The sequence below is a fragment of the Penicillium hordei genome (assembly GCF_028827395.1).
Source record: "Penicillium hordei strain IBT 12815 chromosome Unknown utg000002l_segment0_segment0, whole genome shotgun sequence".
Lineage (NCBI taxonomy): Eukaryota > Fungi > Ascomycota > Eurotiomycetes > Eurotiales > Aspergillaceae > Penicillium > Penicillium hordei.
This window is the reverse complement of record NW_026623143.1, coordinates 2,821,083-2,838,715: the sequence shown is the minus strand read 5'-3', so window position 1 is coordinate 2,838,715 and position 17,633 is coordinate 2,821,083. Positions and strand designations below refer to the sequence as shown.

Below are 17,633 nucleotides of genomic sequence, written 5' to 3'. Positions count from 1 at the left end.
CTCTTGTTTTCTACATCATACCTTGGCAGCTAGAAAGGATACGGTTATCATCGTCATTCTCGTTGACTTCTTCAATCAGAATGACTAATGTGCGCCTGTCGTCGCTCTTCAATGGCGAGACGATTGATCATTCTCTCTATTCTCTCGAGAGCCTGAAGGTCTTTCGCAGTGGCCCAAGACTCATGTACCAAGTATCGGATGGCCGTCTGCATCCCAATAACTGCATCTACAGCAGGAGGTACGAGTTGCTCGGGCGGGATGGACACAATGGTGTCGTCCAGTTGCTGTAAAGTAGGTTCACCTTCAACGATAAACCCGGCAACATTTGGTACACTCTCGAAATCTTCGTCCACAGGATGAGTGAAGTTTTCAAGGCTGGTGACCGTTCGACCATCAGGATTGTGTCGTGTGACTGTCTCGTAGAGATTCGTCAGATCCGGTGATTTTGGAGCAGTGATGAACTCAATCTGCGGGTCCATTAAACTGCTCTTCCGAAAAGCTCTGTAAATAATCGCGCTTGCAACGTCGTGACGCCAGCTCCGGGTGGTCCAAGATAAAGTGTGATAAAGACTCATCGTGTGGACTGGATTTTGGGGCAATTCCATACCAGCCACAATGTACGCAAGCCATTGCCTGCGATAGTAGTGTTTCAGAGTCTGAGAAATTCCCAAGTTGATCGGCTGTTGCTCATTCGATGTGTGAGTTTGAGTGGGAAACAGTTGGACATGCACATTCGGAGGCGGTGGCGTAGCCTCAATGGCAGCTTGGTGGTCTGGATGATTGTCCAGCAGAAGCAAAACCCTGCGCTCCCCTACATGGTCGTAGAAGAAGAGAAGCCACTCTTGCATGATCGATTGCGTCAGCCAGGCCTGCCGGTGATATCGCCAATGGCAGTCCATGGCTTTGAGATTCGCCTTGCGAAGCGCCTCTGGTGTATGCGTATGTCCGATGAACCAAAGGGGTAACCGATCTGACCCAGTGCTGTTTGTACAGAGCATGAGGCAGACGCGGGAATTTTCCCTATTTGTTGTCAATTGGTCTTGAGCGGGGGAAGCGCCGAATGGAGGCTTCCGCCAGAAAAGGCCAGTCTCGTCCATGTTGTAGATATCGTCCTCTGGGAATTCACCGCATAGCGTTTTCATTGCTCTCATTTCCTTGCGACCGGTTTGGGGTGGGGGCAATGGCATGCCATCTTGGCGATCATGGACTTGGGTGGCATATCGTTTCTTAAACCTATTCAACCACCCATTGCTAAAGTGAGGAAGTGGTAGAGTCTGGTATTCCGGAATTTGATTCCAGATTTCACGTGCTCTGGTAATAATAACATCGGCCGTGGGTGTGGATTCTTGGCTTGCGAGCCATTCATAAAGTGGTGTTTCCAAGAGGGGCCATTGCGGTGCCAGTTGACGTCTTAAAGTGGATGCCGGACCAGCATCGAGGTGGCCGAACTTACTGGAGAGAATAGATGAGATGGTCGATTGGGAGAGGCTTCGTCCATAGGTTCGTTCAAACCAAGCAGAACATTGGGATTGCGATGGACGGGGGTTTTGACTTTGTGCCCAAACTCGAAGAGCTTGTTTTTGGGTCCCCGAAATTCCCAAAGCTGGACGTTTCGGTGGTGTAGACATGATAGAGGGCAATTCACTTGGGAAATAATTTTCGGGCGCATGGGGAAGTCGGCTAATCAATATTACCGTAATTACGATAGGTCTCGATACACATGATACGCAATCTACAACCTTCGACGTAGTGGTAACTGTGTTATACCCGGTTTTATTACAATTATCGTCTATTCAGCACAGGTCGATATTCCCTCCACTGAACTACGGTGACCGCGAGGCCCAGCAATACGGGAGATATGGGCAAGTGAAGAATCGGGTGTAAGGCTGGCTTACCCATTCAGGAATTAAAGTATCAACAAATCAAAATAAATTAATATACCAGGCAACGAATCCCAGGTATCAAGTATATTTATACATATATAAAGAAGGTAGACCCATTCACACATGGAAAACAATTGAACGGCCAACACCACAACCCCCAAAAGATCCAAAGACGTCACTGAGGCCCGCCTCGACTCGACACGGAACTCCCCATCCCAGCCCTATCTCAAAAGGTTTGACACCTGTTTAGGAACGATAACCTGGAGTACTGCCTGGTGCCTCCCAGATAATGGGATGCCCCTCCAGCTCTGTGGCCATCCCGCTTGCACGGGGCCGTTGAGGAGGCTCATTCCAGCTCCAGTGGCCCTGCTGCGCTGACGGAGAACCGGCACCGGAGGGAACTCCCACCCCAGGTGACAAGGTGCGTACATTCGGATCCGGACTAGAGACGGCGGTGACATCGCTATGGGTTGGTCTGTGGTTAGGGACACTACTACCTCCAGCTTCACTTTTCCCGTTGCCGTATCCCTCACCATGGTTGAACATTGCCCAGCGTGCAGTTCTCTCCGTGCGCCCATCTTCCGAGGACATCCACTGCGAATACACGCGGTTGCGACCGAGAACGAAGAACAATGCCACCAATATGGCCACAAAGACCACACTTGCAACGGCGATACCTGCAATGGCCCCCGAGCTGAGCCCATGCTTACTGTCAGAAGAGCTACCATCGCCGCTTGTGTCGTTACCGTTGGAACCGCTGCCGTCGCCTTCGGCAGGCATGGACTGGCCTGGGACTAGCATATAAGGGTATTTCAGAGCTTTTTCGTATTGTGTTTCCCATGTCTGGCTTGTGTTCTGTGGGTCCAATAGTCAGCGTGAATCCGCCCTCGGGGGCAACCGAGAGTCATACCTCGTTGATCACTCCGACCATTCCATTCTTCAAACATGAATCTATAGCAGTGCAATAGAAGAATGTGGGCTAACCATTGTTAGATTCAATCCAAGGTTGTGGGCCTGCGGTCGGAGTATATGCATACCTTGGTATCGTTGACTCGCAAGGACCAAGTCGGGGCCTGCATTGCATATATTAGCCGCGTTGTTTTGATCAAGATTTTGTTTTGCTTCTCAGATTTATTATACTCACTGGTCCGACGAGTTGCCCATCCTGCTCATTGAAATCCACAAAGGCCCCGGAGTAGAAGATGTTTCCGCTTGCTGGTACACAAGGAGCGAGATAATCTGCTTTCACGACAGAATGGTTTGTTGGGTAAAATTCGAAGACGACAATATCGCCCATATTGGCCGTGATATTGGCTGGAACAAATTGATGCGGATTTGTCTTAGGTCCCACCTGGATTGTGTGGGTGCTGATACTCGTCGAGGAGGAGGTCGGGGTGGCGACAGTTGCAGCTCTTGAAGAGCCGGCAGCCACTGTCATGGTCGCCAAAGCTAACCATACCAGTGGCCAAGTTATTCGACTCATAAACATCATGTACAGGGGAGGGCTGACGGTCCGTCAACACAATATGCACACCGCAATCTAGTGATTTGCGATTTTCCACTGTAGGAGAAAATGGCGACGAGGGTGAGAAAAGAGGACTAGGCTAGAAGACAAAGAATTCAAATTCCAAAGCCAGGACTTGGACAAGGATGAGTAGCATTTCGAATGCTTTTGGGCTGAGCACACTGCACAATGGACCATGGACGGCTTCTGATAGGAAGAGTGACCTCGTCTACAGTAGTTACTGGGCTAGTACTCCGTATGTAGATCGACTTCCTAATTTACTATTTGCCTAGCGCATAGCGCGCATGAAAAGGGTACCTTTACTATTAAAGGTGTAGCATTTCTCTACCAGATCCAAACCTTTCCTTTTGTCTCCCCAAAGACTCCCGTACATCACTCTAAGCACTATGTAGAAACACCCACTGCTCTCTTCAGCTCGCATTAATGGAACACTAACCATGCTAATAGGTGGTACAGGATTTGCTACGGTCAGCAAAGCCAAGGCTTGCATGGACGAATCCTCTCGTGCACCCCTCAGGCCGTCACCCTACCACGTCTTCCCCTCGGGCCTCTTTGTTCCATTTAAAGATGTTTCTGCGCCTCAAAGACTTGAGCCTGACAGATTTATTTTAAATTTTGGCTTTGGTTCTTCAAAGAATTTGAAACGGTGCTCAAACATGATTTGCAGTGCGGTCGCAAGAAAACTTGATATTACATCTACATGACTCGAGAATCCTCGTGTCACACGAAGTACAGAGAATCCAGACCACTCTGTTGAATTTAATATATTTTACTTAACGATTATTATGACACCCCCGAGACCATTGGCATCGTATCGGCATCCCTTGCTCGAAATAGTCTTGGCATTGTCTGTATAGGGCTAGCCCACGTTGCATTGTGAGGCTGAGAGACTGCCACGATCTGGTCAATGATCAACGCCAAGACTCGGATAGCTGTTGGTTGGAATAAAATCGATGTATATGATTCGAGGGCTTATTAGGTCAATGTTGTTGCGAAGGATTTCTTTTCAATCTCTGCCGTTCCCATGACGCCTTTGTCTCAGCATCCAATGCCAGTTTCAGATTCCTTTGTTATTTAGCCTATAACTAGAAGTTTGGATTGTTAGGTTAATAACCGCACATTCAACGTTACTTTTCGAACTATGGATGAGTTCTAATAAGCTCATGTAATCACTTTACTACGTTTCATTCCAATAGAATTTTGGACTGCTTTGATCAGTGATAACGTTTGATTGCAATGAGTTCAGGGAGCTTTAATATCTGAGATTTTCGCAACATCAAGGGCTAAGAGCTTAGCTCCATTTCTCTATGATTTACGCATCACGAAAAAGCGCCTGTTCTATTAGCCGCGCTTGGTTATTCAGACTTCTTTGTTCGTCCCGCTAATTTTCTTTCATCGTCGATGTTTTAAATTTTGATAAAATCCTACACCCTGACTACTATTATCCTTATGTCTAGGACTGAAGTGGCAGGTTGTTCAAGAACATTATATTGTGAAAATCTACTACCAGATTCCAATTGAATACTAAACATGCAATTTCCAGAGTTGCTAGATAAACGCTGTATACAAGCATGCAATCACTCTTCACTCTTCTACTCTAATAACAAGCTTATCAGCCCGTGGCTTTCTAGTCTAACTCGCTTGCTATGCAAATATTAGCCCAAATCGTGTCGATCTAGACAATACTAGTACTTTGACTCTAAAGATACAGCTGTATATAGCAATGAGAGCGGCCTCGGGCAAGATTGCTATAATCAAAAGGGTGGCCATTGTTTCTTCACAAATTTATACTGGATGTATCGGATAGTTGCATCGGCGAAGCGAAATATCACAAAGACTCCTACCAAGCAGAGACAACCTGGCACCTAAAAAAGACGGTCACCCTACTTCCGGTGGCTTCCGATATCGGCCCAACTATTATTAGAATGAAGATAATCGGCTGAGAAAGACCATAATGACATTGTCTCTGTACAATATACTCGTAATCGGAGTTCCGTCAAAACACGGAGTTATCAGACAGGCCAGGTGAAAACCTTATAAGAATACGAGCTATACTGTAAATCCACGACTAGCACTGATAGTTCGGAATTGGACAAATCTGTTTTAGTGTGACTTGTCGGCTTGCCAGCCGTCGCTCCCGTTGATGGGTACTGCAATTGATAGCGGGTGATGTTGAACAATCCGCTACGCTTAGCTACACTGGTTAGTGATAGCAAAGTCGCACGTAAAGTCTTCGTTGAAGAATCTGCTTTTCGCGTATGAGGGTCAAAATTGTTTTATGCCATATGTGCTTCCCCGCCACTTGGACTTTTGTGAAACCCTATATGGTCTGTAAAGGGGGTGGCCGTCAGCGCTAAAAGCCACCGGTGTCTCATACCAAGCTTAGAACGCCGATCAAAAATTTGGCGCATATTCAAGCAATCTGGCGTTTGGAAATGATACATACACACTTGCCTTACCTAACGAAACGCTCGAGCTAAGTGATGAATACTTGGTCTTTGAGTGTGCATAATCTATCTCTTCAACAGAGTCCATGGTCTTATTTAAAAACAGCCATTAGAACTTTAGGGCTCAATGGCCCGGGCTCCAAGACACAGAATGAACTAGGAGGCTTAGCATCGGAGATCTCGTCTAATTTAGGTACGTAATGCGTCCCGTGCCGTCAGTCGAATTTCGGGCACATACTGACGTGAATCTCCACACTCTCCTTATTTATGATCGGCTTAAGATGTACAAAGTAGAGTAAGACCAAGATCTGCGACCCTGCCTTCAGCTGTGGTCCAATAGTCCAATACTAGTTCAACAAGCGTGCTACAAATATAGTATAATTGCCGCGACTTCAGCTCTCCCCTTCCTAGCCATACAATATACAATAATGATCAATTGCAGCACATGCTAACAAAAACCCGGCTTATTGATCCTGAATCTGGACTAGTGGAGCATTTTTAGAGCTTGATATCTCCCTTTGATCTAGCGCATTCTTTAAGTAGTGTCCATCCCTGCCCATGAGTCTAACACTATACCAAACATCCAATATCACTGGTGTATTTCATACGTTACCCTCATTTAGCAACGAATATTGCTGCGTGAAGTATGCTGGACGTTGGTACATCGATACGAATATTGCCACTGTTGTTTTCGTCCATGAATAGTTGAACATTGATATGTACGTAATCAAATTGAGGGTTTTGGTTATTAAACCCGGTAGTTTCATTTAAATATTGTTGATCTTCATTCCATTCCATTTGTCCGGACCAAATTGGGGCCCATACTGGCGCCGATCTGTCGAGGTCTGGAGTCCGTCGGCTTTCTTGGCGATGAAAAAAATCGACATCCGATCTGATCCTCAGCATCCAACTGTACAGGAACTACCGAGGGATTCCCTAACCATGGTTCTAGGTGGGAACATTCAATCTCTTTCTTGCAATTATGTGGTTGCCGTCGCATGGCCCTCCTCCCAGAACCCATCGCGGAAATATTCTGGAAAAGGGTACCCGCTTCGGCGCTCACCGGAATCAGCCCTGGAGGGCTCGTTTCACTTGAACCAGCTTTGAGAGCGGAGTATTTCCTTGTTTTCCAATCATGATCGTCGACTTATGTTTGCCAATCGAGATCTACTATACCTAGGAAGTAATTCCCGCCGCCATAGTTCGAAGTAGTTAAGCTTAATGTCCAAGGAGTGTCCACGCTACTGAGTCGGGGCCATTCGTATCAAAGTTAGAACAAAACCCGCTACTGCCCAGGGGGAAAAATCCTCCCCCTCTTATTTCCTTCAACGTTGTTTTTGAACACGTCTGTTACTATCATGAGGGTTCATTTATTCCTTTTCGCCCTTGTAGCTCTGCTTACAGTGGGGATTCATGCAGCAGACTGGAATACAACTGTCTTCCCATCTTGCACGGTACGTACGTCTCCCAAACGCAGTTGTATTTATTGCTAATGAGCATGTGCTAGATCACTTGTGACAAACAGTTATTCTCTGATTGCTCACTGAGCAAAAATACATCATGCTTCTGTGCTAGTAGCTCTCGTACCACAGCCCTTTTGGGTTGCGCTGAAAGTAACTGCACGTCAAAGGAATTCTTCAGTACGTCCCTATCGTGATTGATATGATTGATATTCCAAGTCTACTCTAACTCTGCTAGCTACAAAACGTCTCTATGAAAAAGAATGTAATATAACACCGCACAAAGGCCCCGCGGTGGTAAACGCCTCGACTCTAATCCCTTTTATTCTTGCGTCGTTTTTCTTCGTCATGAGAATGATCGCCAAGTTCGGCGGCCTCGCTGGCGGATGGGGTTGGGATGACTACACAATAATTGTCTCATATGTCAGTGTCACTTCTTGATGTTCTCTTGCCCGGTATTAACAGCCTTGCAGGTCATAGGAGCTGCGATATATGTTCTGGATATCTACAGTAAGCCGGCACTATTGGTCATCCATATCACCGGATTTTACAAGAAAAAAGAACTAACAAATCAGTGATCCGAAATGGCTTCGGACGAAATATCTGGGACGTCCCTTTTCCCTCAATCACCAAGTTCTACCAGGTTCGGCCCCCTCTCCAAGGCTCAGTTCTAATCTAACAAGAACAGTATTTCCAAGCTATGGCCGTTATGTATAAGGTGCAAATTTCCCTCGCAAAGATCTCCGTGTGCCTCTTTCTACTCCGCATCTTCCAAGCAGGCACATTCCGCTATTTAGCATATGCGCTCATCGGTACCAACGCCGCGATCGGTATCACCTGGGCTTCAGTGGATGCCTTCCGTTGCTTGCCAACACGGCTAACATGGGTTGGCTGGATGCACGAGGAACCTGGACATTGCCTCAATTTTATCGACGCGGTTCTTGTTAACTGTCTGGTGAACATCTTTGTCGACGTCATCTTGATCGTCATGCCGGTGTATGAGGTGATCAAGTTGCAGTTGCCTCTGCGAAAGAAGCTAACTGTGGCGGCGATGTTTATCGTGGGCTCTGTGTATGTACTCGCTAGCTTGGCTTTGTTTTCAGTTACTTGTCACTAACCAAACTCTCAGTCTAACAATCATCGCGATAATCCGAGTCGTCGTCTTCTGGACCAACCGCTGGGGCGCCAATGAGACTCTCGGTCTATACCCCCTCATGCACTGGTCCGTCATCGAATCTCAGATCTCTGTTATGTGCGCTTGCCTACCTGCATTCAGAGCTCTCCTCGGCCGATGGTTCCCCCGATTCCTAGGGGGATCATCGAACCGAACGAATCCATCTAACATGGCTGAGTACTACAACAAAATGCCCACGGGTAACAGCAATATAAACAAGTCTGTGACCTACTCGGTGAATTATGAGTCTCGGTCGCCAGCGAATAGTGATGTGGAGCTGGTGGATATGCCGAAACGTGGGCAATGATGGATGAATTTGCACTTTTACATGTTCTATATCTACATATTCATTGTAGATGAGATCTAATTTAATACATGGACACTAGATTCTTTGAAACATCAACTGATCTTATAATAAGCTAGGCTCTACATTGTACATATCATGACCGAAAGATGGCGTGCGACTCCGTATTTCCTCATACACATAGCCCATCTTCCGCGGCACGAAATTCATTTGCAAGTATTTTCTGTTATTCAGCTAGGCTCTATAAAGTTGCCTCAACTTCCTGGGTTTCCCAAGTAGTAAATTTCCCCACAAATTTTATAGCTCAGCCGCGACAGCAAAGCCTTAACAATGAGGAGTCATGTTCCGTATATTAGAAATAGTTGGATGTCATCATCGAACAATCAGATGAAGTCTATCCACTTCTACGACGAGTCTGGATGCAGCACATTTGCATAAAACCTCGCTGGACTTACGACCCATTTACAGTGACGGATCAAAGCAAGATTTCCATCGAGGATGATAGCCGTATGCCAAATAGAATTAGGTCATTATGAATCCCAGAACACAAGCTGTTCAATCGCTATCTGCTAGAGCACCAGGCTTCCTCGGAGTATCATGACAATGCGGATCCAGATTGTGGAATTCGGTGTGTATTCTTCTTGCCTTGCTTCGATCCTCTCTGCTGTTAGACTATGAGAAAACTACATCAAACGAAGTAACATAAAGTGGGCCAAGAAAGATATGCTAATAAAAATAACAATCCCCTCGAGACTGGAACTAGTACCCGCGCGTACACGGTTTGACAGGCGTTTGCTATGCGACAAACAAAACCTGTCTGCCCACATCCCTCATTCTCTTTCCATTTTACACCTCTCTCCTCTCTGCAAGACATCTCTAATCCTTTCGTATCATCCTGCTTCTTACCAATTGATTCATCACACGGTCTTTGTTATCCATATCTCCTCATCCGGTTCTATGTCGTCAAGTGAAGATGTACGAACGTGGCACCTATGACTTCGAGTTCCGCTACCGTGAGGACTGCGCTGCTCACGTGGACCCATACGACCATTGGGTAAAATGTGAGACTTGCCCTCGATATTTTCAGACTGAACGTAGCTGCGAGCAGCACATGGATGCGCTTGACCACCGGGCACCAGTCTTTGAATGTGAGACCTGTATCCGTACCTTCTCTTCGCAGGTTGCTGCCAATCAGCATATGAATGCCAAGGACCATTGGAAGCCAACAGTTTCCTGCGAGACGTGTTCCCAAATGTTCCATACCGATGAAGCTGCGAACCAGCATATGGAGGCACAGGGACACTACCAGAACTACTGCCCTGGGTGCGATCGGCGCTTCATGAACGAGAACTGTCTTCGCCAGGTACGAGAACCAAGCCGATCTCAGGGAGATTCCCGGCCCTTAGGCTCTGGTTGGTCGTAGGATTTTGACTAATTTGTGTCCGTCTTATCTACGAATAGCACTTGAACTCGAAGATTCATCGGGGCACTGAGATCGTGTGCCCATTTTGCAACGCTCACTTTGTCACTGCAAGTGGCGTCACTCATCACGTCGAATATGGTACCTGCCCGAAGGCTGCCCAGTGGAACCGAGAGACAATTCACCACATGCTCCAACGCCTCGACCCTAACGGGCTTGTCACAAATAAGCAGATTGGATGGCGCGATGACCAGAACGTACACTACTATGCCACGAATCTCGCCTTTGATGGTACAAGCTGGGTGTGCTACCTGTGCCAAAGGGGTTTCAACTCGATGACCGGTCTGAACTCGCATCTCAACTCGCCATTCCACAAGGAGAAGCTCTACCATTGCCTCAATTGGCGTGGTGGGTGCGATAAAGAGTTTGTCTCTCTCGGTGCTTTGTTCAATCACTTGGAGAGTGAGTCGTGTGGATACATCCGGTTCGGGGACGTCCAAAGAGTCCATCGACGACTGAACGACGCTATTCTTAACCGCAAGGTGATCACTTCGCTCTGAGATCTCAACGATAAAGTTTGCTTGGGAGGAAACCACACGGTGACTGTTTACTTGAGGTCAGCAATGAACGTTATGGAAGAAAGGTCTAGTAGCTTACCAAGATTGTCCCATACTCTTAGTGTCATACTCATTATCTTGCAGTTTCTATTGAATTAAATTAAAAAATCTATCTTCTCTCCATCTGGTGTTGGTTGACATGTTCAATCCCTCGAAGCGTATTTCAAAAGGACACGATGGAGCACTCGAATAAGAGACCCTTATTCATGTCCAAGTAATCCCCTATCTTCGTTGATCAAACCTGGCGTCACAGATAGTGATCTCGGGGAACTGACCATACCGTACTCAACTGGTAATATTGTCACGTATCTATTGGCGCTAAAAGGGGCCAAAAGTTACCTTTTCCTTATGGGCACCACTGAAATACCAATACCTCACCCTTACCTCCCCACTCCGATATCGTTCCCTCCCGAGGTCTCAGGTCTCTCCTTTACCCCGGATATCCCCCTCCTCCCCGGCCCACCATGAAGCCGACGGACAAGCATTTCCGCTGTGATGTCTGTCAACGTGCATTCACGCGCATTGATCACCTCAAACGCCACCATTTGCGACGTATGCCCCGTCCTGCAGCTACCCATGCCACTTACTGAACCTCAACAGATTCGGGCCAGAAACCATATTCCTGTATATTCTGCAATACCTCGTTCGCGCGTTGGTTAGATAAGCCAAGACAATCTATAATACTACCTCTGGATTCTGACATGAATTTAGTGACAATTTACGCGTCCATTACACCGATTGCGCCAGGCGTGAAGGTCGCGAAATTCCGGAGACGGGTCAGAGGGGTAGGCGGCGACATGCCTGTCAATCGGTTAGTCCGCGACTAGATCGCATGAAACTTCACCATAGGAACTGACTTTTGTTGTGGTCGAAATAGTGTACCGCGATGAAACTGCGGTGCGATGGAAGAAGCCCTTGCGGATCGTGTCAGAAAAGAAACTTGATGTGCAACAACGAGCGAACGGCAGGTGCGAGCCACCTCGGGATCGAAGAAGGTACAACAAGCTTTGAGTCAACTTGGATGCAATGGAAGTCTCATACAAACCATATAGAAGTATCGATGAAACCCGAAATCTGTGAAGAGCCATCATCCGACCGAGGATCGATCAAGTTCCTACTTAATGGTGGCACCGATAGCTTCACAGAAAACTTTCGACTTCCCCCACACAGCGATCGTACGCGCAGCCTCAACTATCATAATACAAATGGCCTCGAGCAATCGCAAGGCACAGGGTTTCCATACAACATCGATACCGCTCGGCCGGAATACGGCTCTGGCTTCATTGACTCCGACTCTGCCGCGCCGCCATTCTTCCAAGATACGTTCCTGAATTTTCTCCACCGCCCTTTTGGTGATGGACCGAAGCCCACGCAGAATCCTTATCATGCCGATGAACTGAGCTCCCAGTCCGCCATCCCTTCAGGGCAGCATCCTACTACATTGCCCGGAGATCCACCGACCTTTGAACCGGAGCGACCATTCGCGACGACATTAATTCATTTAATATTAACACAAGCGTGGCAGGTCCCGCTTGACTCTACAGCGCAGGACGAGGTATCTGCGAATCTCAACTTTCTATTGACCACTGCGCGCATACGAAAATACATTACGCTCTATTTCAAATACTGGCAACCCAGTTGTGCCATACTTCCTATGTCCTTTGATCCGGAGACAGTTCCCCCACCGCTCTTAGCTGCGGTAGTCTTTATGGGCGCAATGTACAGTAGCGACCAGAGGGAAGTATACATCGCGAAGAGAGTGCTAGATTTTGCAGAGCTCTTTATCTTTGCGAGCGATGTTTTCTCGGCAGAGAGTGAAATCGGCGGCACGTTCTCAGGCAGCCGGTGTTTTGGCGAACAAAACTGTGATTGGGATTGGTTCAGGAAATTGCAGGCCGGGGTTATCATCAACATTGTCCAATACTGGGCAGGAAGCCGTTTGTCTCGAACCCGCGTGATGGAAAGTCGATTCGGTGAGGTTGTGAAGATTGCTCGCCGGATTGAGCTTGTCAAAGCCCGTCACCTTCCCGATGACCAGGTTCTGGAGCACTTGTGGATACAAAAAGAGAGTCAGATTAGGTATTTATCTTCCTCCATTCCAACCTTGGAACGTTCTTCGGTCTCCCTTAACTAATATTAACAGAACTATTTCTATAATTTCGCTGCTCGATTGCGCATTCTTCTTCTTTCAGAACTTCCCGTGTCGCCTGACACACACTGAAATGGAATGCGATCTGCCCTGCGATGAATCGCTTTTCTTCTCCGAGCATCCGTTCGCGGAGCCAAACTTTCGCTTTTCACGCGGCCTTACGGTTTCACAAGCCTTCAAAAATTTGTTCGACGAAGCACCTGAGTCGAATCCGATGGACCTCACTGCTTTGGACATGTTTATCTTGATTCATAGTATGTCCGCCAAAAGTTTTCTTTTGGATTTTGCACCAGCTGACTCCATGTTTAGTTTTATTCACATTTATTAACACCCATATGACACTGCTTGGTTGTTCCATGCGCATGGGCTATTTCAAGAATCCCAGGGAAAGTGTCGGAGTTGACACAAAAGACACCACGATTCCTGAAGATTCTATCCTCATTGCCATCCAGAATGCTCTATCCCGCTGGCGTGACTACTGGATCGCACTGCGCAATGGAGTAACAAGTGATGAATGGGCGTCAATGGGGTTCTATAAGAATGGATATAACTTTTGGCTGGTATCACAACTGCTGGTCACCAGAAAGGATGCCGTGGATGTGGTGATGCAGATGGAAGTACATTGCGAGGATAAATTGGAGAAGCTCAAGGTGTTGCTTCTTGATGACCAGGAAGATGCATAATTACCGTGACAGAACCGAAGATGTTTGTAAAGCAGGTAGACTCTGTTAGATGGGCTGAGACGTTCGGGACTTACACTTGAATTTACAAGTGGGGCTGTGATAACTTGGCCTCTATAGTCTGGGAGAACTTTTCGACATTTTGCGCATTGTACTGTTTATCCTACATGATGAATCCTCGCTGTGAATGATACCCACCATTGTCTTCCTATATCTACACAAATTATGGCAGGTAAATGGACAATCGGACACCAATGTGCTATGTTGACTCGACCTAGTATTTGCCAAACCTTCCAGGGCAATTTTAGCTTCTATTTCACCCTTGCCTCCTGCTGTTTCTGTATACACGGAGAAATGCAATGGCCAATCAAGACCTGGCAGCAGGACCTCGGGAATTGTGCCCGATTATTCAAGATCCTCCGAACATGTGGAGCTGAAAGAGCTTCGACACATCACATCAATCTTTACGGAGTATTCCATGCGTAACTCCAGACCAATTAATTCGTGATATAGCCTTTTTTCTTGTTTTGCCACTCATCAAGACGTTTACCTAATTTTGTGTAGATTCCGACGGGGAAACATGAGGTTGTGTGTAAGAAATATTTATAGGCCGGGGGTGTTGTGGATTTAGTGAAATTGTGTATGAATTGAATAACTAGTAGTCAAGGTCAATGACTGTGTCTATTCTGTATGTTGTACGTACTTATAGCGTGGCGACACCTGATGTTGATGTTACAACACTACATACTGTGGTGAGGAAATATGCTCCTCACTACGCACTTGCCCTTGCCTCTTCTTCTTTTACCATGTGTTGTTATGTAAGCATTGAGATTATGAGGTTAACTACAAGTAGCAGATAGATACAGATTGAGAATCCACACTCCTACACCTCTCTGAATCCACTTCCAGGGCAGTGCACCTGGGTTCCCATGTATGCAAGTCGGGTATGAAGCTGAACTACGAGTGCTGAATCGACCCGTATGCCGCAGAGCATACAGCCTTGAGTATCTTCTCCCATACCAGACTACTACCAATCAGAATTATCTGCAATGCAACACAAAGTGAATGTGAGATTGAGCTCTGCAGAGTACCCTAGCATTAGTGCTCTCAATATCGCGAAAGATCGACGCGGGAGCAGCCGGAAGGACAGAAACCAAGGGACACTCTACGTGGCTGAGATGCGAGCAAATACTATTCTGCACGAAAGCACTAGTGCCCCCACAAAGCCAAGGAGTCTCCAATTGAGAGACACTTGGCGTTCAAAGGATTACTTACCGAAGGCGTGATTGATAAAGGTATGAAGTTCTAGATATTCCTTTCAAAGCTTCACTTCTGATGCTTCCCCAGATGAATTGCTAGTAAAGGTATTCTCCACATCCGGGGCATCACTCCAAAGTCCAGCTGTAAGATATCCCGATCCCTGACAATCTATGGCGATCTTGTTGATCCCGACGATCTCTTCAGCCACCGCAGCTGGAGATGAACGAACTCCACTAGGGTCCCCACACTTCTGCTCCTGTTTGAGCTGTTTTATTGCGCTCCACTCTGTAAGACATGGGCAACATTGCGGACTATAAATGGCCTTGTCCGGCGCTGCCTGGTGCTTTTGTAGTAACTGAGTAGTCGCGTCTATCCTTCACCATGGTCTTCAAGGCAACACTCGCATCCGCTTTTGTCTCCCTCCTGGCATGTGCCAGCGCTGTGGAAGTTCCCAAGACCGATTACGATGTCATCGTGGTCGGCGGTGGTCCCGCGGGTCTCAGTGCACTCAGTGGTGTCTCTCGTGTCCGCCGAACTGCTCTCTTGATTGATAGCCAGGAGTACCGCAATGCTCCGACCCGGGAGATGCACGACGTCATTGGCTTCGACGGTGAGATTGGATCCTAGCTCTATCCCAACACAAAGTTTCTTGCCTAACATATTTCACCCTCATCAGGTACCCCACCGGCTACTTTCAGAGGTCTGGCTCTCCAGCAGATCAAGAAGTATCCAACTGCTCACTTCGCCAACGAAACTGTGGAATCAATCGTTCCGTTCGGAAAGGGAGACTTCTCTGCCTTCACCGTGACCGACAGCAAGGGCAAGAACTACACTGCCCGTAAGATCGTGCTCGGTACCGGTGTCCGTGACGTTCTGCCCTCGACTCCTGGCCTTCGGGAGGGATGGGGCCACGGCATCTTCTGGTGCCCGTGGTGCGATGGCTACGAACACAGGGACCAGCCATTTGGAATGATCGGAGATATCACCGATATGCTGAGCAACGTGTTGGAGACCCACACTCTCTACACCGATATCGTTGCATTCGTGAACGGCTCGCAAACTGCTGATGGTGAGGCCCGGGCAACGGCCAAGGTCGAAGACTGGAAGGAACAACTTGCCGCCTGGAACACTACCATTGATAACCGCACAATCTCTTCCATTGAGCGCCTTGAGGATGGTGGGGACAACAGAGGCGAAAACGGTGACCAGCAGTTTGACAAGTTCCGCCTTCACTTCACTACCGGAAAGCCTGTTGACCGGAATGCTATCATTATCAACGTCCCAACTGTTCAGACCTCGACACTTCCAGCCAAGATGAACCTGAGCATCGTCAGTGACAAGATCAATGTTACCAGCGGAATGCGTACCAGTGAGACCGGTGTCTTTGCCGTTGGCGATGCCAACAGCGATGGCAGCACCAATGTGCCACATGCGATGTTCTCTGGCAAGAAGGCCGCTGTCTATCTGCACGGTATGCTCTCTTCCATTTGTTGATACTAGATAGATGACTAACAGTATTTGATTATAGTGGAATTGTCTCGTGAGGAGTCGAAATCCAAGGTCTCGAAGCGTACTGGACTCTCTCACCGTGAGCTCGAGAAGGAGGCCATTCGTGCAATTGGCAACGACCTGGACGATGTATGGAAGCGTGCTCAGAAGTAATGGGTTCTTTTTAAAGTTGTGCCGTTTACATAGTCAATTAGCTGGAGGGCTATTCCTAATAGTAATTAATGGTCTACCTACCACCTCTGATCTTGTTGTATTCATTCGAGCTTGTTACCCCCAAATCTAAGATGGTTTGTAACCCTTTTAGCATTTCTAGTAGTTAAATTTCATGGTTTAGTTTATTTCCAAGTACGAAAGTAGGTCAGAGCCAACTAGTTAGACGTACAGCTGACGTGCTAAATTGCGGGCTAATATGGGATATAGACGAGCATAGGCACAATCACTTGAGAAGCGTGCGTCGTACTTATTGGTCACCGACTGCTAGATATTTCCAACTGCTATGTCTAATTGTCTTCCAAAAGAAAAACAGCATGGGTGGAATACAGAAGCAGGCTTCAGGTCCTGAAAAGTGACATTCACTCTCGGGGAAAACATATCATTCAATTCACCATCTCCACGAGATGGGAACTTGTAAAGTAAAATAAAGCAAGACAAAGTCAAATGTATTTAATTTGGATTCGTGCCTTTACCCAATCCATCATTCGTCTACCTCACTAGGGAGGAGCTTAGAAAGAAATTTCTTCCTCCCTTTTCCGATAGCCATTCTAGTAAATCCTTCTGTCCCCACTATGTCATCAATCAAATTTGGATGAAACATCTATCACCGTGCCACGCATATATACAACCGTATTCTAAAAATGAGGGATGATCTCATCGCTTGGCAGGGTTGCGTGCTAGAAAAGAACCCCCATGATCGAATCAATTCAAGCTCAGAGAGAGAAAAGGAGAGCTACAATGAGGAAATACAAGCGGTTTCTTTAGCCACTATTGCGTACCTACCTACATGAGGCTTTATGGTACATATTATATCTATCATACTATTATAGTAATATAGACAGTACTATCATAATATATAAATCCCACGTTTGCACACGTATCAGGACAAAATACCCAGCGGTACCCAGATATATATAATACACAGTAATTGAGGCAATATGTTATCGTTCTTCAAATAAAATGACAATTAGCGTGTGTGGTGTTTGCTTAGA

The 17,633-nt window shown here is 47.0% G+C and overlaps 6 protein-coding genes across 6 annotated transcripts; 4 read left to right on the top strand and 2 right to left on the bottom strand.

Moving 5' to 3' along the window:
- Window positions 1–71: 71 nt before the first annotated feature.
- Window positions 72–1,628, bottom strand: N7537_004384 (uncharacterized protein; the record flags this gene model as incomplete). The annotated part of the gene is made up of 1 exon (XM_056895441.1): window positions 72–1,628. The coding sequence occupies one exon, from the start codon at window positions 1,626–1,628 to the stop codon at window positions 72–74; it is 1,557 nt and encodes a 518-aa protein (XP_056755189.1).
- A 501-nt stretch (window positions 1,629–2,129) lies between these two features.
- N7537_004383 (cupredoxin domain-containing protein) lies at window positions 2,130–3,372 on the bottom strand (the record flags this gene model as incomplete). The annotated part of the gene is made up of 4 exons (XM_056895440.1): window positions 2,130–2,738; window positions 2,794–2,862; window positions 2,921–2,956; window positions 3,028–3,372. 4 exons carry the CDS (start codon window positions 3,370–3,372, stop codon window positions 2,130–2,132), a joined length of 1,059 nt encoding a protein of 352 aa, XP_056755188.1.
- Window positions 3,373–7,213: 3,841 nt separating this feature from the next.
- On the top strand, window positions 7,214–8,796 carry N7537_004382 (CFEM domain-containing protein; the record flags this gene model as incomplete). Its single annotated transcript, XM_056895439.1, has 7 exons — window positions 7,214–7,309; window positions 7,363–7,495; window positions 7,554–7,738; window positions 7,789–7,825; window positions 7,891–7,958; window positions 8,004–8,386; window positions 8,445–8,796. 7 exons carry the CDS (start codon window positions 7,214–7,216, stop codon window positions 8,794–8,796), a joined length of 1,254 nt encoding a protein of 417 aa, XP_056755187.1.
- A 970-nt stretch (window positions 8,797–9,766) lies between these two features.
- On the top strand, window positions 9,767–10,773 carry N7537_004381 (C2H2-type zinc finger protein; the record flags this gene model as incomplete). Its single annotated transcript, XM_056895438.1, has 2 exons — window positions 9,767–10,156; window positions 10,255–10,773. The coding sequence occupies 2 exons, from the start codon at window positions 9,767–9,769 to the stop codon at window positions 10,771–10,773; spliced, it is 909 nt and encodes a 302-aa protein (XP_056755186.1).
- A 479-nt stretch (window positions 10,774–11,252) lies between these two features.
- Window positions 11,253–13,662, top strand: N7537_004380 (uncharacterized protein; the record flags this gene model as incomplete). The annotated part of the gene is made up of 6 exons (XM_056895437.1): window positions 11,253–11,382; window positions 11,431–11,485; window positions 11,542–11,641; window positions 11,708–12,909; window positions 12,974–13,233; window positions 13,289–13,662. Coding segments are annotated over 6 exons (2,121 nt in total), but the record flags the coding sequence as incomplete, so codon positions are not given.
- Window positions 13,663–15,300: 1,638 nt separating this feature from the next.
- On the top strand, window positions 15,301–16,581 carry N7537_004379 (NAD(P)/FAD-dependent oxidoreductase; the record flags this gene model as incomplete). The annotated part of the gene is made up of 3 exons (XM_056895436.1): window positions 15,301–15,529; window positions 15,596–16,390; window positions 16,448–16,581. The coding sequence occupies 3 exons, from the start codon at window positions 15,301–15,303 to the stop codon at window positions 16,579–16,581; spliced, it is 1,158 nt and encodes a 385-aa protein (XP_056755184.1).
- Between the last annotated feature and the right edge of the window lie 1,052 nt (window positions 16,582–17,633).